Below are 23988 nucleotides of genomic sequence, written 5' to 3'. Positions count from 1 at the left end.
GGAACTCAGATGGCTTGAGTAAACAAATACGATGGCAAGGATGGACGGTGTTTCTAATCATAAACGAAATCTGCATCATGTGATCAACTGACTTTTATTTTCCGAAAGATGGAAAAATCCTTTCTTTTCCCCTAAAGTTGAGTGATTATAAATGATAAAGAGCGATGCCGTTTATGTAGATTTTTAAATAAACACTTCGAAATAAAAACTCAGAAATGAGCTGCAACAATGGTTTACGCTGCACCGCAAGAAAAGACAGACGACGTAATGTCATGCCTGTTTATTTTCAGAATTATACAATTTTTTTTAGAAGTATAAATATTTGTATAGAATACAACATCTATGACATCCATAGAGCTTCCATTGGGTGAAATACAAAACTCAAAACCACATCTCTTATTGCACAGATTCTAAAGACGGACGATGATGAAGACGATGAAGCAGGGCCGTTTATACAAACACTAGCTTCACAGAATGAACGACGGAAAAGGAAACTTTCAGGGGAGAAAAAAAAAAAAAAAAAACACACGTCAGGGACGCTCAAAGATTCACGCCGACAGATTCACGACGGATCGATTCGACTATACCGTAGACTGACGATCTTAAACTGCACAACCTTCTGGAGAGGGACGCCATGCAAACACTACCATCGCAATGTCCTTTGACGTGGAACACAAAGATTTGGCAAATGAATAAGAAAACAATATTCAAAATATACATCCAGGAATTCGCTGTAAACAAAGAAATGTGCTTCGTTAAGGATCTTACATCAGTCGTCTGAATAAAAAGGCATGGGGACCGAAAGACAATCCATCCATTAAACGTTCGAACATATCGATGCTCTGTTAAACATTCACATCACTTTAATGGTCTTGTCCTTCCTTATTTTTTTTTCATCTGAATGCGAAGTATTGTTAACGAAAAAAGGTGCGTTTTAACTCCTCAGGCTACAAACACTGCATTTGCAAAGCTTCACGAGGACGTTTTCCATTCCTAATACCGTTTAAAATCTCATTCGTCTCATTAATCGCTTTATCGTTAACATTTTCTGACTCGTGTGACTTACATTCAGCGCTCCTAAGCATCGTATACTCTTCTTGAATCTAAAGGTAACTAGAATATTACTTGAATATAATAGATTAAGTCACTAAAAAATATCCTGTCAGTTAAGTTTATATGACATAAAGGACTGATTACTGTAGTCATTTCAGAGCACGTATCACACACACACACACACACACACACACACAGAAAAAAAGCAAATAGCATCTTATCTAACGTTACGCGTCGTTACCGTGTATGTGAAAGTGTTACAAAAATGACTTGGCGACTCAGAGACGATACACACGTTACGTTCACGTTTTAAAACGAATGAATTTCGACAGTATATTTCAGTCATGGATTTAAAGGTACAGCTAACGGACAGTGCAAAGACACTAGATTATTATCACACGTCCCACTTTTATACGGATTATACATCGTATTCGACTGACTGAGCAACCGATGGCCAGTAAACAAGACAGGACACAGGAACACTATGACTGCGATGTGAAAATCCACCCTGACTGATCATAAACGTGGCTACCTACGAGATTTGGTTTACATTAATGAACCAGATCACGTGAAAAACAACAACAACAAAAAATTAGCCCTAAAATCCTTAAGTGAAAAATGTGCTGAAAAAAGCGAAGGGGGGGGGGGATCACAATTATAATACACAGGGTTGCAAACTTTTTAACATTCACTTCATTATTTTTTTAAAATAAAAAATAGAGCGTTTGCACTATTTAACATTCCTCTGTTCGATCTTTTAGTTCATCGGCAACGGTCAGAGGACATCTGAGGCGTTTTTGCCTGAAACATATCTGCGTATGAGTGCGATTACTGCTTTTAGTGCCTGTGTAACTTCAAGTATAGATCACATCAGAGGCCGAGATCTTGCCTTGTTTTCGATTTTTTTCGTCTAGCTTATTTCGGATGGCATCGTGAAAATTCCGCTGAGCAACAAACCTTACAGTATACAAACATAGATGACATAGCAAAATATATACATATAAAACACACAACACTCATATTCAGAAGAATCCTGATCCGACGGATCAGCGTTTTTGTACAACTGACATTGCTTTATGTACAGTACATTGCATAAAAATGAGTATTTAGTAAATGCATGTGAAAGGAATGTGAATTTTGACACAACCTGCTAAGAACAGCAAGCTGGACAGCCCAAAAATACTCTAAGGTCCCTTCCACTAGATATGAAACCAGAACCCTAAGATGATTCCATTATAAAATAGTTCTAGGTGAGAAGCACGGGATAAGCGTGCATTCCCTCGGCCCAAAACAAACTTTGCCTTTAAGTAGGTCAAAGCAAACGAGAACGAGATCAACACCAATGAGATGGAAAAAAAAAAAAAACGATGTCGGTGGTATCTTTTTATCTACATGAAGAGTGTGTGCTGAGCGATCAGCACCATTGCTACAAATACTTCATCTGTGGCTTTTGAAGTGTGAACAAAACCACCGCGATTCGCTTCAACCTTCATATGGATCGAGTCATGCTTGATAGATTTTACGTATCTGATTCTGACGACTCCTAAACCCAGCATAGAGTTCTTGTTTGGTACAGTCTAAATTGGCACAGTTCATTAACGACTCCAAGTCATCAAATCCCTCAATGTCAGATGGATTGCACACATCATTTCTATACACCTCATGACCTCTTTTTTTTTTTTCATGATGCACGAAACTACGAAATGACAAATCAGCAGCAAATCAGGTACATTCAACCCTAGAATTTTTCAGAAACATACAACAGACTAGCACACACACTAGCACTCATTGCTTCTTGCCCTTCACCAAACACTGAAGTAACAGCTTCATCGGTCCTCAGAACGGAAGGTGCTATTATACAATACATGGAAAAAATAAAACAAAAACAAAAACGATTGCCTTGCAGTCTTTCTTAGAAAAAGTGATTTGGCAACCATCGATATCCCCAGTGTCACATTTTATTATTCAAACCTCTGGGCAGCTCTTTGGACTGCTTGGTGCGAGGTGAATCTTTTTCTGGTGCCGCACCATCCTTCGCCAATGCGGTGGATTTCTGAGAGTCTTTACGGTTTACTTTCTGTGTGGAGTCGGATGACTTTGAGGTCTCCGCTGTGGCCCCAGTACCCTTGCCTGTAGGAGAGCCGCTTGGTGCGTGAACCTTAACAGTAGGTACAGGTACAGGACCAACTTGAGGGCCTGTCTGAGGCAAGTTCTCTCTCTGGGGTTGAGTTTTCACTGTAGGAAGCGTGGACGCTCTTTGCTCCTTTGGTTTTAGGTCAGAGTTGTTTTTGACGGTCTGAACTGGTGCTTTGCTTTCTTGCGGTCCTCTTTCCTCGGTGGCTTTTGTAACAGGAGAGGGTTCTAACTTGGCTTTGTTCTTGGAGCTCGACGGGTTTTGCTTTCCAGTGGAACTAGTACCTGACGGTTGTGGTTGTTTTTTTGTTGCAGGAACAACCTCCTTCTTGCAAACATCAATCACCGGCTTAGTGATCTTCTGACTGGATACATCTGTAGTATTCTTGACTTTCAGCTTTTCTTCAAGCAAGTTTGCTGACTGAGCTTGCACAGTATTGCTAGTTTTTTCACTGCTTTTGCCACCGGAATCCTGATTTGACTTGTTGCTGGGGAGCATCTGAGGAGTAGCTAAGACACCCAGGTCATTTTTGACCTCTGCAGTACTGCGGGTCTCGTTTGGCAAAGTGCATTTTACATCTTCTTTCAAAACTGACATTTTATCTTTAGACGATGTAGTTTTGGACTCATCACTTGACCCTTCTGGAACCATCCAAGTCTTCTGATCCTTGTCCTTGATTTGTGTTTTGACTCCATATGGCACCTGACACTGAGAACTGTACCTTTTTCCATGTTCCACCCCAACGTTTTGTGTTTTGACACTGTCATCTGTTTTGGAGATAGAATCTGAACTTTTCTGTCTGTTTCCTGAGACAGCACTGGTTAGTGTTTTCGACGTTATTTGCTGAGACAGTTTATTTGCAGTGCCGTCTGATTTGGCTTCAACAAATGACTGTGGGCTTTTGTGTACATGTTTTGGGGACTGGGGATCCACAGCAGAAGTGCTCTTAAAAGGAGTACCTTTGGGAGATGCATTGTTTTTATCCTGTCTGTTTTGAAGAGGTGGATCTGGAGGCAACTTAATATCTGGTGCTGGTGAAGCTGTTGCTGAAAGAGGAGATGTGGTTAAAGTTGAACTCTGAGGAAATTTTTCTTTTACTATACCCTGTGAGTGAACTTGTTCCGACTTCACATTTAACACTGGTGTGCTACTTGCTGTGGGCTGTTCATGTATCTCTGAAATCTTCTGTAAGTTTTGAGCTGTGCTTTGTGGTTTCCTTTCATCACTTGCCCCAATCCCACCTTTTAAATCCGAGCCTAACTTTTGCATGCTAACTGTTCTGTCTGGTTTTGGAGGCAAAGTCTGCACTGTTGTTGAGCTCAGAGCTCCTGTTGCATCATCTCTGACAGTTTTAGATTGATGGACCTCCTTTGGAACCACAGTTAATCCCAGAGTATTCAGTGCCGTATCTTTCTCCATGGTTATTTGGCTGTTATTTACAACAGACTGCTCCAGGTTCTGTGGACTGACAAGGATCTCACTCACATGTTTATCTTTATCAACACTACAGAGGCCTGAGGGTACTGATGGGTTTTGCTTGATGATCTGGTCATGGGTCACTGGCTTCTTTGTTTCTACAGTGTTGTTTTGCACGGTAGGCTTTTCCTCTGAATTTTCCATCTCATCATCTTGGTCTTCGTTGCTGACCTCCCTTATTGAGGGTGTTTTTCCACAAGCAAAATGAGTACTGTGTCGAGCAGGCCTCATCTCCTGAACTGTTTTCAACTTAGTCTCTGTTTTTCCACCTGTTGACAAATCTTTTCGCTCCATTTTACTGCAAATGGCCTGTAACTTGATTCCTTCACCCTGCTTATTTTTGTCATGAGTGCCTTCATGGCTAACCAGACCAATAACACTGTCTCTATTACATGTGGGTTCATCTTTTCCTGCATTTTTGCTGCTCAAAGTACCAAGACTTTCCACCTCTGTGGCAGTCTGTATCTGTTTATTTGGTGGAATCTGGGGTTGCTTTTCACTCTGGTTTGGCAAGGCTCCAGTCAGACCACCACTATCAGCTTGGCTGTTGGCTATTTTTGAGAGACATGTATCAGTTTTGGAGATCCTAGGTCCAGAGAGCAGTCCTATGTCCAGTGTGCCCTTCAGTGGTTTCAAGGAAGACACAAGTCGTGCCTCTAATTTGTACTCAGATGAAGTCTTTCTGATGGAGCCCTCAGTGGACGAGATAATCTGAAGCTTCTCCACGGCACTCTCCCCTCGCCCAGTGAATAGCTTCGGACTCAAGGAATCTGTGCTGATTCCAGAAGTGGTAATTCCAGCAGAATCCAGCTGGAGACTTTTGGACCTAGTGGTATTAAAATGAAGGCTTTCGTGAACAACAGGGGTGATTCGACACATACAGTCCTCACGCTCCTCAAAGGACTGCCTTTTTCGAGCAAATTCCATATTGGGAGCTTTGAAATCAAGCCTGTCTGGTTTACTGCCCTCTTTAATCTGCCAGGCCAGCTGTCGGTCTGATTGGGTTGGGGCTGATCTAATACCCTCATTTAAGACTGAGGCAGATTCCCCAGAGCTGTTCATGGAGTCTGCAATACTTTCACATGCTCTTGTGTTTAGTTTTTTATAAAGAACATCTTTTACTGTGGCATTGGCAGCTTTGTTATCAACAGAGCAACACCCAGCAGTGCTTTGTGTAGATTCAGCCTCTTGAATAGCATCTTGCTTTTGGAGAGATTCTCGTCTCTCATGCCAGTCCTGTCTTTTTGCTACAACTTTGGCCTTCAATTTCTCCTTATCAAGATCCTCCACCATTTCCTGACGACCAACCTTACGAGTCGCAGGCCGTTTCAGGCAGCCCTGCTCGGCAGGTCTTACTCGGGTGATGGCGGGAAGTTCACAAGAGCTCTCTTCCACACACTGAAGTGTGTGCTCACCTCCAGATGCAACTCCAGCCTGAACTTCCTCCTGGGTCACCTCCAGGCTGTGTTTCCGAGAACAGAGGTGCTTTTTGTCACCCGTGTAGGATGGGGAGAGCTTTTCCTCTGATTGGACCCTCTTAAGGAGTGGAGACCGAGGAGGTTCGGCACTTTTAGGTCGCACCATGTGCCTGACAATTGTAGGGGGCGAGTGCATCTTGGCTGAAAAGGTCTGAGTAGTTTTAGAGCTTCCCACTGAGTGAGTGAGCAAGGGGGAAGGAGATCGCTGAGGGGAGGTGGGCTGAGGAGTTGGGGAAGGTGTCCGAGCCAGCGGAGAGAGTGGGATGCTCCCTGCTGATTTCCGGCGACTCTGACGAAGTCGCTGCCCCGGCAACTTGGGGCCCAAACCGTGCAAAGTGTTAGGACGGACATGGCCAGAGCCGGCTGGGGAGTTTGGTGCACTAGAGCTTGGAGAACTGCTCTGAGAAGATGTGCCACCTGGGAATAAAATTAAAAATCACATTGCTGTGTGAATAAAAAGTGACTGAGAAACAAACCAACTTAGTAATATCTAGACAGTCAAAATGTAAGGCTCTCACCTGATTGATTAAAGTCTGGTGTGGGCCGGAAGGAGGTAGTGGGGGAGTGAGGAGACAGGCTGTGTGTGGGAGATCCTGGCAGACTCTCCCCTGAGGACAGTGATCGGTTTAAGGAGGTAAAGCTGCGGCTGGTGTGGAGGAGTGGAGAGGGCTGCATGGCGAAGCGCCTGAATACCGACCGTCGTCTAGGAAGGCAAAAGTTTTGAAATTGTTTTTGAATGACAACAGCCCTCGTGGATAAATTAAACAACAGAATATATAATACAGCAATACATTTATAAATTTTCAATTTGTGAAAGGAAAAGCCATACCTTTCTTGCGTTTTCTCTTTCTTGGGCTTCTTGGTTCTCCTTATCATTTTGCTTCGGTAACTATTCCTTCTAGCTGGACCCGTTTTGATTGAAGTATTCTCAAAAGGAGTCGTGGATATGGCAACCTTGCTTCCACTCTAAGAACAAAGATATAGTTTTACTTTACTGCTTTATTTCTAGCATCTATCTATAGAAATACAGATGCTCTAGATGCCATTGCCAAAACTAGCTATGAGGCCCAGACCTCTAAGTTTGATAGTTTTTTTCTTGTTAAACCTCCCATGTAGCACTCCCAGGTGTCAAAAATGGACAGAATGACATCCTGATAATGTAGGCAGGATGTAGTCAACTATGTAGAAACCAAAATAATGAACTAACTCTTATTTTCATTGACTTGAATAAGAATGGTTTATCTAAGAATTGAAACACAACACAAAAAAGATTAAAAACTGCTGGACTAAACATTTAGCATTCTAGTATATAAAATATGAAGTGGGTCACCTTTCCACAGCATGGACCTCACTAACATTTTTACTCTCGCACCTGCTTGCCCCTGCAGACCTTGACTGTGCCTGCACTCCTTTCCTCTTGTACCCTGGTGTAATATTTTTTAATAAACTCAACTGGCCCAATTCCCCCAACATATAAATCATAATACCAGACTTGAATGGTCAGTGCATCTGGGCTGTGAAGGATCGAGTAGTGTTGTAGTTTGCCCCTGAGTAACTGCACAAGGTGAAAAGTGACTGCTGAGGGGTTGGTGAAGGCACAGCTTCCAGTAGCTAGTAATTTTGTTTCGTTTTGAACTTGAACACTGTGAATTTGGAACCAGTGGAAGAGTGAACTAGTAGAGAATATAAGGGTAGGCATTCAGCACTTCTAAGTAGCTATGTTGTGTTAGCGGAGGCACGATGGAGCTGGAAAATCTGTATTGCGAAACGAATTTTCCCATAAGATATTATGTAAATGTAGATAATCCGTTACACCCACCCCAAAGTATGAGCAATATGACGCATATGTAATCTGTATGTCTGCTTACAAAGACCTAACCCAAGCCAAGCATTCCATGTCAAGGGTCCTTACAGGAAGTCGTGCCACCAAGCTTGGGCTAAAAATAGAACAGACCACCCATGCAACCAATCTGTCAACAAAAAAACGCCCATAATATCACCTAACTTTTGCCAAAGGCAATGTTGGTATCGTGGGTTGACGCTTTTGAAACAGCTCTCGGGTTAGGCCGGCTTACCCAGCTATTACTCTTAAATGTGACACTGTCATGAAGACAGTCTTCTCACCTTAAGCAACAGTTCCACCACTTCAGTGTGGACCAGCCCATGAACTGTTTCCCCATTGACATGAGTGATCAAGTCTCCAGCTTTAAGTCCGGCCTTTTGAGCAGGTCCGTTGTCTTCCACATTCTGACCAAAACAAAAAAAAATCAATGTTAAGCAAAGTATTGACAGAAAAGAAGCACTGGTCAGAAGCACTGCTCTGATTAGCTGACCAGCTTAACACGCCCTTACCCAGACCATGTGATAGACGGTATAGACATCACTGTCGCAAGCGTAGACTCTAATAGCTCGCAACGTGAAGCCGAACTTCTTCCCTGAACTGTGAATGATGATTGGCTGGCGTGAGGTGGCGGCAGAGAGAGAGGAGTCTCGGCTGGGGGAGGAGTCTCTGGAGGAGGGGTTCGATGACAGCGAGTGAGGAGACATGGGACTGGCCAGTGGGGATGTGCCGAAAACATCTGCAGGAAGAATACAAGTGTGATGATGTGAATGTACAATATAATTAACACTATGATGCTCATCCATATCCAGTAAAGACACACCAAGCTTTCTGTACTCATCTAGCCGAGAGCTATTCCACAAAATGGAGGACACACAGCAGGAGATAAGGCATGATTTCAAAGATCTTTCATCTCTCTGACAAACTCCTTAACACACTACGCAGGGACAAGGTGTAGTTATAAATATACACAAAAAACAGTTCTAAAGATGATTACAGGTCAGGACGTGTACTAAAGAGTGTGAATAATGCTGTTCTTGTTCATGCACACACACTGTGATATTATTGGTTCCTTTAGACCTGCTGTGCATCAATGACTCAGAAATACACACACACAGAGAAAAAGAATAGACACATGCATGGAAGTGTTTGTGTGCACATATGTGCCAATACACAAAAGGGCAGACACACAAACAAGAATGCACAGATATGCACAAATACACACACACACACAAAGAACAGACACATCCATATGAAATTGCACACACACGCACACACGCACAAATGAATAGACATGCATGAAAGCATGTGCCTACACACACGCATGAAGGCACACACACAAGCATGCACAGATATACACACACACACACACCTGCAGGAATCATGAGAGACAGAGCACTAGTGGATGATGATTTCGGTATACTGCTCTCTGCTCTTGGGGAGGTCAGATGGCTGATTGTATCAATGGACGGCTTGCTGCCAGGGTCTGGACTGTCCACTCCCTCTGGCCGTGTTATCAGCTGGTCCAAGTGCTCAGAGAAACTCCCTGTTCATGCAGAAAAATACTTTATACACTTTATATTGTTACCACACTGTGTTTAGTTAATGACGGGTAAAGCACTGTGAGCTGTAGTCCTGGTATGGAGGTATTTATACACTTACTTCCTGTTTGAGTAAGAAAAAGAATTAATGTACAAAACAAATAAGCTTTTTTAAAAAATATAATTTCTTCCACTAAGACAACAATCCAGAAAATGAAGCAAAAATTTTTAAGTAAACAACAAAAAGATGAAATGTTTGCTAAGACCCTGTTAGTATTTACAAGTTAACAGATACACTATATTGCCAAAATATTCAAATCATTGAACTGGAAGGGGTCATCCCCAAACTGTTCCCACAAAGTTGGGAGCATGAAATTGTCCAAAATGTCTTGGTATGAAGCTGAAGCATTAAGAGTTCCTTTCACTGGAACTGTGGGGCCAAATCCAACCACTGAATTCAATGATTTGGAGAGCCAATACTTTTGGCAATATAGTGTAAGCTATAATTAAGCCTGAAGCATTAAGTAATAATAGTAATAGTAATAATGAGTAGCTGTGGAGGCCACACCTGACAGGGTGGCGTTGCTGACTGGACTGGACGGTGTGGTGGCTTCGGGCTCGTCCTGAGGAAGCTCTCCTACAGTGAAGGCCACTTTACCGGCCTTGTCTAGGGACAGCGAACTCTCACAACTATCCACCTCTGCTGAAATGGCAAACTTTGGCAGGAGTCCTGAGTGTCGGCTTGTGCTGGTGCTCTCTATGTCAGACGAGTGAGACAGCGACGGTCTGGGGATGAAAATAAACAAACACACACATTATCCCAATTCTCACCGGTGCAACACACAGGAAAAAAATAAAAACTCAGGAAATATATTGAATATAGTAAAGCAGATTAGGGGCAATGTCTATCATTAACATATGCAGAGTATTTACATTTTTTTTAACAAAATTATGAAGAACTATCTACTATCACATCCAATATTTATCAAGAATTGCATGCGTTTCTGTCGAATCTGTTCAGTACAGCTTACATCTCAGTGAAGTCTGGAGTCCAGCTGAGCGAGTCCACAGTGAGGGGACTCTCGCCCTTCTTCTCCGGTTGCTCTCCTTTTTCCTCCAGCTGACCACGGGACAGATCCAGACTACTGTATACCTAGAGGACGTCATTTAATTCAGAGCACATGGACACGAAAAGTCAGATATGGAAGAAGAATTCACAACAAATGTAATGTGTGGGGGTAATGTGTCACATATGATAAATATATAGAAATGATTAGGGAATAAATAGAGCATTTGGTCTAAAATTAATTCATAAATTCATAGATTCTATTTTTGTATCTTATGTTATATATACACCAAATCAGGCATAACATTATGACCACCTGCCTACTATCGTGTCGGTCCCCCTTTTGCTGCCAAACCAGCCCTGACCCGTCCTGCACTGTGTATTCTGACCCCTTTCTATCAGAACCAGCATTAACTTCTTCTTCAGCAATTTGAACAACAGTAGCTCGTCTGTTGGATCGGATCACACGGGCCAGCCTTCACTCCACATGTGCATCAATGAGCCTTGACCGTCCATGACCCTGTCGCCGGTTCACCACTGTTCCTTCCTTGGACCACTTTTGATAGATACTGACCACTGCAGACCAGGAACACCCCACAAGAGCTGCAGTTTTGGAGATGCTCTGATCCAGTGGTCTAGCCATCACAATTTGGCCCTTCATCAAACTCGCTCAAATCCTTACGCTTGTCCATTTTTCCTGCTTCTAACACATCAACTTTGAGGACAAAATGTTCACTTGCCGCCTAATATACCCCCCCCACTAACAGGTGCCATGATGAGGAGATAATCAGTCTTAAGCACTTCACCTCTCACTGGTCATAATGTTATGCCTGATCAGTGTATATATTATTGTACTTGCACATGTTTACACACACACACTTTATGTAGTACTGTGTAGTGTATTTAGCTCTGTGTTGTCTCTTGTAGCTCTGTGCTTTATGTAGTATGTAGTATTTCATGTTTCTGTCCACTGCATCAGCTGCATGTGTCTGAAATGACCGTAAGCTCGGTCACTTGTATCAGTGTGCTGAAAGCTGCTGCCTGAGAACAAACTCACTTTAGAGAATCGGTGTGAGGACGAGGAAAACTGCCGCAGTTCCACATTGAAGTCTTCATCGTTTGTGTCTTCTTCCTCAGTTTCCAGGTGATGGTACCGTTCAGATCGGGCTGCAAAACAAACATGAGGAGTTTTAACTGACCTCTGCTTTGTTAATCAGCGTAATTGACCTTCATGGCTTTGTTACTGAAGAAAAATGCACTTTATGAAGTAGGGGTGAGTTTGAGCAGAAACACTGTTGTGTGTAATCAGTTTTGCTTGTTGTATTAAGGGGTGCCAAAACTTCTGGATGTGGTACATTCTAGTTATTAATACACACACACACAAACACACACACAAAGCAGGAATAAACAATGTTCTTGTTATATTGTGATATTTTTGTTCGTCAGTTCTTCTGTGCACCAATGACTCACACACAAATACACACACAAACACACACTTTCTTTCTCTCTCACACACACACACACACACACTCATACACTCTCTCTCTCTCACTCTCTCTCTCTCACACACACACACACACACTGATACACTCTCTCTCACTCTCTCTCACACACACACACACACACACACACACACACACACATACACAGACAGACACTGACTGTCAAAGTAGCTGGTGTCATCCTCGGATTCAAGCTGAGGGATAAATTCAGCCTTCTGTCTCAGCAGACTGTTCCAGTCCAGACTGTGGAAGAACTGGTGGTGCTTGACCTCATAGGCTCCTCCTGCTGACACACACACACAAACACAAACACAAACAAACACACACGATAAACACTCAGGAACCTGTACATTAACAGCAACCTAAAGTATAAAGGCATAAAATCAGTGAAATTTGGAAGCCTGTGAAATGTATGAAAATACATGCGCATATATTTGAATAATAATGACTCAAAGCCACACCCACATTTTCAGCTAGTGTCCAAAATGCTCATGGATACACTATATATATATATATATATATATATATTTATATATATATATATATATATATATATATATATATATATATATATGTATATACATACATACATACATATACACATACATACATACACTATATTGCCAAAAGTATTCGCTCACCCATCCAAATAATCAGAATCAGGTGTTCCAATCACTTCCATGGCCACAGGTGTATAAAATCAAGCACCTAGGCATGCAGACTGTTTTTACAAACATTTGTGAAAGAATGGGTCGCTCTCAGGAGCTCAGTGAATTCCAGCGTGGAACTGTGATAGGATGCCACCTGTGCAACAAATCCAGTCGTGAAATTTCCTCGCTCCTAAATATTCCACAGTCAACTGTCAGCTGTATTATAAGAACGTGGAAGTGTTTGGGAACGACAGCAACTCAGCCACGAAGTGGTAGGCCACGTAAACTGACGGAGCGGGGTCAGCGGATGCTGAGGCACATAGTGCGAAGAGGTCGCCAACTTTCTGCAGAGTCAGTCACTACAGACCTCCAAACTTCATGTGGCCTTCAGATTAGTTCAAGAACAGTGCGCAGAGAGCTTCATGGAATGGGTTTCCATGGCCGAGCAGCTGCATCCAAGCCATACATCACCAAGTGCAATGCAAAGCGTCGGATGCAGTGGTGTAAAGCACGCCGCCACTGGACTCTAGAGCAGTGGAGACGCGTTCTCTGGAGTGACGAATCACGCTTCTCCATCTGGCAATCTGATGGACGAGTCTGGGTTTGGCGGTTGTCAGGAGAACGGTACTTGTCTGACTGCATTGTGCCAAGTGTAAAGGTTGGTGGAGGGGGGATTATGGTGTGGGGTTGTTTTTCAGGAGCTGGGCTTGGCCCCTTAGTTCCAGTGAAAGGAACTCTGAATGCTTCAGCATACCAAGACATTTTGGACAATTCCATGCTCCCAACTTTGTGGGAACAGTTTGGAGCTGGCCCCTTCCTCTTCCAACATGACTGTGCACCAGTGCACAAAGCAAGGTCCATAAAGACATGGATGACAGAGTCTGGTGTGGATGAACTTGACTGGCCTGCACAGAGTCCTGACCTCAACCCGATAGAACACCTTTGGGATGAATTAGAGCGGAGACTGAGAGCCAGGCCTTCTCGTCCAACATCAGTGTGTGACCTCACAAATGCGCTTCTGGAAGAATGGTCAAAAATTCCCATAAACACACTCCTAAACCTTGTGGACAGCCTTCCCAGAAGAGTTGAAGCTGTTATAGCTGCAAAGGGTGGACCGACGTCATATTGAACCCTATGGATTAGGAATGGGATGTCACTTAAGTTCATATGTGAGTCAAGGCAGGTGAGCGAATACTTTTGGCAATATAGTGTACATACATATACACATATATGCATTCAATGACATGTGAATATCTTTCTAGATAAAGTCAGAAACATGGATAAGACATGCCTCTCTGTTCTGATTGGTTCTGAAAAGCTAAATTATTTTTCTTTTTATTTTATAAAATCTGAATGGCCACAGAGACTGGGGTGCGAATGCTTTCTTTAAACTGCCACATGTTCTACACATAAAATCACAGACTGAAGCTTTAATCACTGCATGCGTACCGAAACCACATAAAAGGAAGCTCTGGATCTCTCTGTAGAGAGATGTGAAACGTCCACTTTTTATTTTTTTCCTAAAGTGCAATTTGTTCTGTGTAGCACATGGTGCTTTTTACTCTGACAACAATCTCTCTACAGCTTTCTTGTAGCCATAAATTATGCAATGCAATTTCCTGTGAGGCCAAGCTGAATGTCACGCTAGTCCCCATTTGTTTTGATTGAATCAGCGGGAGGGAAACTCTGCCGCGGTTTCGTCCGGGTCTCACATGCAGGCGGTTCTTTGCAGCGAGAAAACCACAAAATGGTTGAAGCGAGCGTGACCAGGTTTCTCTTCTCTTTATATCTCTCAAAAAACAGAAAGGAAGTGTACTACAGTGGAACCTCTGCGTTCTGAAGGAGAGTTCTTAAGGCGAAAATTCGCATTGCAAAGCAAATCTGCCTATAAGAAATAACGTAAATGTAGATAATCCGTTCCAGCCACCCAAAGAAATATAAGCAATATGACCGATACGAAGCGTATGTAAACTGTTAGGCTGCTTAGAAAGAACTGACCCAAGCCAAGCATTCCCATGTCAAGGGTCCTCACAGGAAGTCGTGCCACCAAGCTTGGGCTAAAAATAGAACAGACCGCCCACGTCACTGATCTGTCAACAAAAAAATGCGCGAAAATTCACCTAGCCTTTGAACACATGCCGAAGACAATGTTGGTATCGTGGGTTAACTCTTTCTAAACAGCTTTTACTGACTGAAAAAATGTTTGTAAAATTCGTAAACTCGCTTCGGTTAGTGAAAATGGGAGGGCATTTGTATCCCGAGGTTCCACTGTACTTGAACATAGTGCCACCAGTAACAGAGTGGAAAAGTTAGGAATCTTAATTAATAACTGAATGGACGAAGAAGGAGAAGATGAGCATCCTACCAGTTCCCAGGCGTTCCAGTGGGTTCTGCCTGAGCAGCAGTGTGATGAGTTGCTGAGCATCAGCTGGAGGTGCGTCCTCTCCTTCAGGCCAGTTGATCTCATCTGGATAGCAAGAGAAGCGAAAACACACACCTCAACGCACTGTACCTCTGTAATACACACAGAGCAGAAAAGCAAAAAGATACTGACCACTGATAACCTGACCAAACAGCTCTTCTGGAGTGTCTCCGAAAAACGGCACACATCCCACCAGGAACTCGTAGAGAATGATCCCCATGGCCCACCAATCCACGGGCTTCCCGTATCCCTGCCTCAGGATTACCTCTGGAGCGATGTACTCAGGGGTTCCACACACCTACAGGAGCACAGACCACTATAAGGTAAGGTTTATTATTGGCACCCCTCAAAAGAATGGGCAAAAATGAAAAGATGCTCAAACACAAAAACATCATACACAACAATACTAGGGACAACATACACACTCTTCCTTTAGCTATACCTGTTTATCCGAGAACTCTCTGGCGTCCTTCTCTATGTGGCCCTCATACAGGTTAGTGGTCATGTTCATCAGGCCCACCTTCGACAAGCCGAAGTCGGTCAGCTTAATGTGTCCCATTGAGGTGACCAGCAAACTGAAAGGATTCGACATGACACAGTATAAATAAACACCACACACACACACTGACAGCATCTCAGAGAGAGTCTAAACAAGACGAGTAAAAGGGCAGCAGATGGTTTGAGGCACTCACTTGTCTGGTTTCAGGTCTCGGTGGACGATGCCATAGTTATGGAGGTATTCCAACGCAAGGACAGTCTCAGCAAAGTACATTCTGGCCATGTCCACTGGCAGAGGACCCATGTTCTTCAGCAAAGTGGCACAGTCCCCACCTGGCAAGAAGCACCATTTTCAGCGTTTTAAAAATATTGTCATTCATTTCTTATTCATCGAGGGATTCAGGGTCATATGGTAAGCACCAGTTAAGAAGGAGACATCTTTAGGTCTTCGTTCGGAAAAAGAGAAAAGTTTACGTTCTTTCAGACAAAAAGTGCAGTTTTTCTTTTTCACCATTTAACCAAACAACCGTCATTAAATGTTAAAACACACACACACACACACTCTCCCAAGTCCACACAGCTCCACTCTAAAGCTCTATGTTCTAAACAGAGTATGAGTGTGTATAAAATGACTAACAGATGCTCCATCCAAACTCAAACAAGCGTTCCAAGGCCGGAAGTCAGTTTTCTGGTTTTCTCAGCCATGTAATACTTTTGTCCTGAGGACAGGCTTAAAAGATTCCTGTGTTTGGCATATTTGGCAGGGTATTCGTACGAGCGAGAAAGAAAAACATTTGACTATTTCACCTTTAACTATAGGCTTGTCTAATATTAGCTAAATCAACATATACTGATTTTTATTTTATTTTATTCAAAAGATTCTCCATGGAAAGCGCATCACATCTGTCAAAGCGGGAAAACCGACACGAGACCAGAGACGGAATGGGGGGAAGGGGGCGGGGCTTCCAGAAGCAGCAGTCCATATCAGACAGCATCTCTCATTTATCCATTTGCAAAACATTTTTTTCCCAGATTTCCTTTCCCAGCTTCAGTCAGATTTCATTCCTGAGCCGAAAAATCAAACCAACCTCACAGCATGTGTACGCATAAAATCCCTCACCTTCCACATACTCCATGACCATGCACAGGTGTCTGCGGGTCTCAAAGGAACAGTACATGCTGACCACAAACGGGTTCTCGGCGAAGGTCAGGATGTCCCTCTCTACGAACGCCTGCTGGATCTGGTTCCTCAGCATCAGGTTCTGCTTGTTGATCTTCTTCATTGCGAAGCGCTGATTGGTCTCTTTGTGTCGCACCAGATAGACAGCGCTGAGAGACGGAAGGACAAAAGGAGACAGAAATGACGTTCTGAACATATCATTATTTTAAAAAATAAATAGCTAAAATCAATCAATCAATACAGAGGAAAAAATGAATATGGTATATAAATAAATAAATTTAAAAAATAGGAGTAATAAATAAATAAATAAATAAATGTTAATAATAGGCTGTATCATTTAGATTTTATTTTATTTTTTTTTTTTAGTTTAAATATTCATACTTGGTCAAATACTGAAATAAATTCATTTTACCCTCCTACATTCAACATCCTAAATTTCCTTAACGTCCACCTAAAATTCTCTCCAGGGTAAATCAGAAGTCAATGGAGAGATTACGTTCTTAAAGGTTTCTTGATGACGAAATACCAGTAATGATGTTTCCTGGATTGTTGCGATTAGCGGTGTTATAAATTCGCATGAAATTAACGTTTATTCTCACGCATACAGGTTCATCATACAGACAAATTCTTCTTAAAATCGTAATATGTTTTACTCGTAAATGTCCATAATAATATGCAAAAATATGCACAAGTGTTTGAAATAAGTCAGGGCTATATATTGACAAAATAAAATAAAATAAAAAAGCAATGAGAGTTTATCATAATAAATAAATAAATAAATAAATAAATAAATAAATAAATAAATAAATAAATAAATAAATAAATGAATTCACAAATAAATAAACAAATAAGTATAAATAAATAAATTCACAAATAAATAGACGAATAATTATAAATAAACGAATGAATGAATGAATGAATAAATAAATAAATAGTGAACTGTGAGTTCATACTGAATCTGTTAATATCCATTCACTACCTCAAATGTAAATGGAAATAGGAGGAATATTTTTAACATCTACATAAATTCAATCTGAGTAAAGGAAATAAATCGGGATGAAGGATCTGGGTTTACCAAAAGAACAGAAGGTAAGTCCAGTAAGTGACCAAGCAGTTTACCCGTAAGCTCCGTTACTGATGAGTTTGATCATTTCGAAGTCTATCTCGCAGGGTTTACGGCGCGGCTGCAGTGGTGCACTCAGACTCTGGGACTGAAACACAAGCCAGGAAAAGCAGGTCATGAAATTTGCTGCCATTTTTGTCTCAGTTATTTACACAGGCTTTTATAATAGATAAATAAACCATAAAATATTTTTTTGTAAAAATCTTTAAATGAGAATGTTGACATGTGAACATGTTTTTTAACGACTTGGCCACTAGGTGGTGGAGGCATTATGTTTTATTCTTGTCTGTGCGTCTGTACAGATTCTCGTTATTACTAGAATGTTTGTTGGATTTATCCTGAACATATCTGTGCAATGAAATTAGCTTGGGTCTATCCCCCCACCTGTGTGTGTGTGTGTGTGTGTGTGTGGCATAATCAGGCATAACATTATGAGCACTGACAGGTGAAGTGAATAACACTGATGATCATGGCACCTGTTAGTGGGTGGGATATATTAGGCAGCAAGTTAACATTTTGTCCTCAAAGTTGATGTGTTAGAAGCAGGAAAAATGGACAAGCGTAAGGATTTGAGTGAGTTTGATGAAGGGCCAAATTGTGATGGCTAGACCACTGGATCAGAGCATCTCCAAAACTGCAGCTCTTGTGGGGTGTTCCCGGTCTGCAGTGGTCAGTATCTATCAAAAGTGGTCCAAGGAAGGAACAGTGGTGAACCGGCGACAGGGTCATGGACGGTCAAGGCTCATTGATGCACATGGGGAGCGAAGGCTGGTCCGTGTGATCCGATCCAACAGACGAGCTACTGTTGCTCAAATTGCTGAAGAAGTTAATGCTGGTTCTGATAGAAAGGGGTCAGAATACACAGTGCATCACAGTTTGTTGCGTATTGGGGCTGCATAGCCGTGGACCAGTCAGGGTGCCCACGTGGTCATAATGTTATGCCTGGTCGTTGTATGTATGTATGACTTACAGATTGTTCATTTTCTTGCAATTTGGTTATAAAAACAATAAAAAAAAAATCAAGACCAAATTTTCATTTTGTTTTTAAACCAATCCCTCATGTTACGTTACTATTTCACAAATAACATCGAAACAACTTACACTCACAGAATCGTCAGTGTCAGGGGTTTCTGCAATCCCACTATCGTAGCTGGTTAACTGGGCTATTTCTGCAACACGAGAAAAGAAAAGCATTAAAACACAGGACGAAATAAACAAATCGGAAAAACGCCGTTGAAAAGTATGAACTTGATTACATCAGCACTGTCTGGTTTTGATCAGTGTTTGGAAGTAACTAAAGCTGATGAGCTGACTCGTGGTTTCCTTAATGAGTTAAATGAAGTCGAAACCCAGAGAAAAGGATCACAACATGTGTCAGGAGACATTTGTGCGAAGCTGCAGTGCCAAACAAACCCCAGCAAGCTCATTCCCAGCTAACCTGCGAACAGCAGGGGGTAATGGACCAGAGGCTTGGTTTTGGGAGTCCCTGAAGAGACCGGAGCACAGTGAAAAGACGTCGAAACAGCTGCCCTTCACCACTTTAAACCCTCAGAAGCATGGCGCTGGGAGACCTCTGAGGATTAGAGAGCCTTGAAGGGCTTTGGACGCGATCCAGATTTGGGCAAGGGAGGCAAGAAGCTTCCAGGTTTTACGGATGGGGAGAAAGATGGTAAGCTAGGGTGCATGTGGGTCTAATTACTGGTAATGACGATCTCGGATGTGGTGTTACAGGATCATTAAAGGAGATCGAGGACACACTCAATACAGACTTCCTCCCATCATCCATCCTTCTAAGACTAAAGGACTAAAGGAAAAAGCCACTCTGAAGGAATAACACGATTTTAAACGGCGTTTAAGATTTATTACGTTTTTAGTTTAATCTTTTTTTCATCAATAAGGTGCTTCTTTACCCACAATCCTGTTCAACTACCTGCAGATTTACCCCATGTTTCATTTCTATCTAAATAGAGCGATGCAGCAGCGCTTTAATAATTTAGTCTATCCCTCCTTTATCTGCTCAAACTGATCCCTAATGAGCTAAGCAGAACATTCTGGAAGCACCAACATCTCCCGTATTTCTACACAGGGGTTCTCAGACGCTAGGAAAGGAAAATGGCGAGTGAGAGAAGAGACTCTTGCTGACCGTCGCTGGACACATCACAAATATCACGCAGAACACGACATGGTCACGTTTACCAAAATCTTACCTTCCAAAGGGTCTCGTGTCAGACCCAGTTGGCTTATAATGTAGCGTGGAATGTCGGTCTTGATGCCTTGCCCCTCTTTAGCGTGACCCTCTGCCGCCTCCAGCAGGTGATAGAACTCCTCTGGGTCAAACTCCTGTAGAGATACGTCACATTTCATTCTTTAAAAAAAACAGTTTAACCTGCTCATTTATATCTACCTTTTACTCAAATTCGTCGCTAATCTGAGGCGCATCTTGTCGTCTATTTCCAACTGCAACTTTGGCTACATGTTGTATAGTGGCCATCACGTACCACACCATTTTCACTTCTCAATAATACACACACTGACCACTTTATTAGGAACACCTTACACCTACTCATTCATGCAATGTGCTTTTTGTTTTCTGGTTTGTTTGTTTTTTCGCCATCATGTACAAACGCTTTATGTGAAAATCCCGAAAAAACTCGAACCAGCCCATCGGGCACTGACAGTCATGGCACAATCAAAGACACTGAGATGGCATTTTCCTCCGTTCCGATGCCTGATGCTTGAACATCAGCTCTTGACTTGAATCTGCTGAATTTTTATGCACTGCCATCTCATGAACAGCTGATTGGATAATTGCACTATTAACAGTGTCCCTAATAAAGTGGCCAGCGAGTGTATACACCCGGGAAATGTGTTTAAAATGTGTGCAGATGCCTCATCATCCACCCTCTCATCAACGACGCAAGGCGTCTCTATTCGCAGGAAGGTTTATAAACTGGTAAGTAATATGTTTTTGTTCTTTGAGGCTAAAAGTCTGGAAAAGTGTCGAGGCAGCGAATAAAGGAACTTACGAGACACTCCAGAAGGCGCGCCGGTCTGGCGATGACGATGAGGATCTTCTTCACCAGTTCCTTAATGAAAGTCACCTCAGCACTCTCCGATCTCTCGGTGGACTGTGCACATGGTAACACAATTAGCAAAGGGTAATTTGGGAATACACACACACACACACACACACACACTCCTTTAAAAAATTTCACATGGGATCATTCTCCTCTTCTCTTTCCTCTCCATCTGTCCCTCTGCACTTGTCTTTGTAAATATAGCAGGCTAAGAAACCCTTTGTCTGTAGTATAGCAAAGCTAACACAGCTAGCGCTTGCCCACAGGCTTCAAATATTTGACTCTAAATATGAACAGAACAATCTTTTTTCCAGCATATACCAGAAAAATATGAAAAATATCTAGTGACTATTTAACCAGTCAAACTTCCTCCTGAGGTAAATTGGCAAGCTAGTTACCTCAGCCTTTAGCTTTAGCTTGCAAGCCTGCATTTAAACTGGAAAAAAAGGAGCTGACTTTTTAACATCAGCTTTAATCAACATTCGACAAAAATCGTGCAGAGATTTTCTACTTCTGTATCTGTATATTAAGTTTTTAAGCCACAGTTAGCTAGCTAGCTAGCGAAAGCTGATTCTGGCATCGTCATACCTGTTGTCAGTAACAATGATTAAATATTTTATATTTATTTCCTGATTGTTACTAAAAATTCAGTCAATAATTGTTGTGGTAGCAAGTTGTTAATAAAAAATAGCAGTAAATATTTCAACTTAAATCATACAGAAATATGTTTTTTTTTAATGGTGGTATAAATCAGTAACTGTTGGTCATTGCTATTTGTTGGGGGTAATAATAAAATATTAATCATTATAGTGCATTTTTAAAAAAATATTTTTTACTTCATGTTTAGTGTTTTTTGAAGCCAAATCTGTGAATCAATATATCACATGAATTTAAAAAAAAAAATTTATTATTAATTTTTCACTCATGTATGAAAAACAATTATTTTTGCTTAGCTGCTTATCTGTTTAATGCTGTGGAATTTTTACACACATCTATTATTTTTCTTGTGCCTCAAACAGTCACATTACCTCACCATCTCTTTTTTAAATAAGTTAATAAGACAAAAAAAAATGAATCTTACTGAAAAAACACAAAGCTTTCTGTCTGGAAGACTCTTAAATAGCTCTGACGCTGGAGACTCTTTCAAAAAAAAAAAATGCTTACAGCTAAATCCGCTAATAAACGGAGTGTGAATTATCAGAAAACAAACACAAGTGATGTACAGTGGAACCTCGGCATACGGATTTAATTCGTTCTTAAGGTGAAAATTTGTACTGCGAAACGAATTTTCCCATAAGATATAACGTAAATGTAGATAATCCGTTCCAGCCGCCCAAAAATAATAGCAATATGACCGATACGAAGCGTATGTAAACTGTATGGCTGCTTACAAAGAACTGACCCAAGCCAAGCATTCCATGTCAAGGGTCCTCACAGGAAGTCGTGCCACCAAAGCTTGGGCTAAAAATAGAACAGACCGCCCACGTCACTGATCTGTCAACAAAAAAATGCCTGGAAAATCACCTAGCTATTGAACACATGCCGAAGGCAACACTGATATCGTGGGTTGACTCTTTCCAAACAGATTTCACTGACTGAAAAGAAATTCGTAAACTCACTTAGCTTTCTAGTGACGCTAACAAGTTTTGAACGGCTCCCGGACATACGCGCCGGCGTTCGCTCCGGTTCGTTCGTATGCCGATGCAAATTTCTTGCAAAATTTCAATTCATGAGGTGAAAAATCATAAGGGAGGGCATTCGTATGCAGAACAAAGCAAACACAAGCGCTCCTCACCTCCTGGAAAAGTCGTTCGAGTTTGTCAGTGAGCTCACAGAAGTAGCGCGAGGTGATGAGGCCGAGGCGAGATTTCTCCAGGCAGTCGCGTGCCAGTTCGATGATCTGGTGATGGGCGAAGCTGAGCACTCCGTCCGCCAGAGGCAGCACGTTCTCCGGAGAGCTGCTGCTGATGATCTCCTGAATGCGCTCCTCCATCTGCGCCGTGGCCTGAAGAGCAAACAGAGCAGAGAGCTCAGATCACACATCACAAAACCACCGCAAAAGCAGGGTTTGTCGCTTACCTTAGGAAAGCGTTCTTTGTACACATGATTCATCATAATAATCTCGTGATCACAGCAAGATGGAGATCTTCCGGGGCTGAAGATCACAGAGAGAAACAATGAGAGAAGTGTTGATTTATTTTAAACAGGGACAAATGAAACAGCAAGCGCTAAGACACGACGTTTTGTTGTACCTGAGGCTACGTGAGCGTGGGCGCATGGGCGTGGCCCTGCGGTGGTCATCGCCAGCAATGCTCTCGGTGCAGAAGTGCTTGGACAGGAAGTGCAGCTCGTCGGCAGTGGGCTGGAAGGGCAGTTGATGGAGCTTCTCCTGTGATGAACAGGACGACTAGAAATGACAAGGACGTACATTAGGAAAGTGCTTTATTATTATTTTTTTACTCATAAATAAGCGTTTTATATTTAAAAAAATGTATCAGTAATATTTTCATGATAACTGCGATCGAAAGAAAGCTGAGTGTCATTTGTCAGGAAATGTGTACAAGTATGTGCAAACGTTTTCACCCCCCTAGTTTTCAGATATTAAAAAAATCTATAATTTATTTAAAACAATCTATTTATTATTATATATTTACAACAATATAGCCTTCATATTACAAGAACTGAGTCTAGATAAACATTTATGGTTTGTTTTCTGTATTTTTCAAGGGATAAAATGTTCAAAAGCTAGAACTTAAGTCAGGAAATGGCTAGAACCAAAAATCTATGAAAATAGATGTAGAGGAGAAGGGTTAAATGAGCGCAAATGTATAAAGAAAGCGCAAATGTATAAAGAAATGGCTTATAATAACTAAATATTTATTTCTAGTCAGTTACTATATAGCTTTAAATGATCAGCTGGGACATGTGCAATCTACATTACAGTTGTG

General features: G+C 41.8%; 1 protein-coding gene across 12 annotated transcripts in view; it reads right to left on the bottom strand.

Moving 5' to 3' along the window:
• Positions 1 to 882: 882 nt before the first annotated feature.
• The window catches only part of mast4 (microtubule associated serine/threonine kinase family member 4), a 98633-nt gene continuing 75527 nt past the window's right edge, over positions 883 to 23988 (bottom strand). For 6 of the 12 annotated variants that reach the window (XM_058382684.1, XM_058382689.1, XM_058382694.1 and 3 more), the window contains 22 exons: positions 23293 to 23447; positions 23120 to 23195; positions 22836 to 23045; positions 20990 to 21091; positions 20171 to 20303; positions 19065 to 19132; positions 17960 to 18051; positions 16781 to 16989; positions 15855 to 15993; positions 15605 to 15737; positions 15295 to 15460; positions 15106 to 15207; positions 12251 to 12376; positions 11646 to 11755; positions 10554 to 10675; positions 10091 to 10308; positions 9354 to 9527; positions 8494 to 8720; positions 8266 to 8388; positions 6971 to 7107; positions 6660 to 6844; positions 883 to 6558 (listed from right to left, as the gene is read on the bottom strand). In XM_058382684.1, the coding sequence (XP_058238667.1) occupies positions 3005 to 6558; positions 6660 to 6844; positions 6971 to 7107; positions 8266 to 8388; positions 8494 to 8720; positions 9354 to 9527; positions 10091 to 10308; positions 10554 to 10675; positions 11646 to 11755; positions 12251 to 12376; positions 15106 to 15207; positions 15295 to 15460; positions 15605 to 15737; positions 15855 to 15993; positions 16781 to 16989; positions 17960 to 18051; positions 19065 to 19132; positions 20171 to 20303; positions 20990 to 21091; positions 22836 to 23045; positions 23120 to 23195; positions 23293 to 23447 (6561 nt within the window). In that variant the 3' untranslated portion in view covers positions 883 to 3004. The remainder of the gene's footprint in view (positions 6559 to 6659; positions 6845 to 6970; positions 7108 to 8265; positions 8389 to 8493; positions 8721 to 9353; positions 9528 to 10090; positions 10309 to 10553; positions 10676 to 11645; positions 11756 to 12250; positions 12377 to 15105; positions 15208 to 15294; positions 15461 to 15604; positions 15738 to 15854; positions 15994 to 16780; positions 16990 to 17959; positions 18052 to 19064; positions 19133 to 20170; positions 20304 to 20989; positions 21092 to 22835; positions 23046 to 23119; positions 23196 to 23292; positions 23448 to 23988) is intronic. The other 6 variants (XM_058382687.1, XM_058382690.1, XM_058382688.1 and 3 more) reach the window with 4 other exon arrangements.

This window comes from Hemibagrus wyckioides, linkage group LG28, assembly GCF_019097595.1.
Source record: "Hemibagrus wyckioides isolate EC202008001 linkage group LG28, SWU_Hwy_1.0, whole genome shotgun sequence".
NCBI classification, from domain to species: domain Eukaryota; kingdom Metazoa; phylum Chordata; class Actinopteri; order Siluriformes; family Bagridae; genus Hemibagrus; species Hemibagrus wyckioides.
Note: the sequence above shows the minus strand (reverse complement) of the source record. Positions and strands in the feature narration are given on the sequence as shown.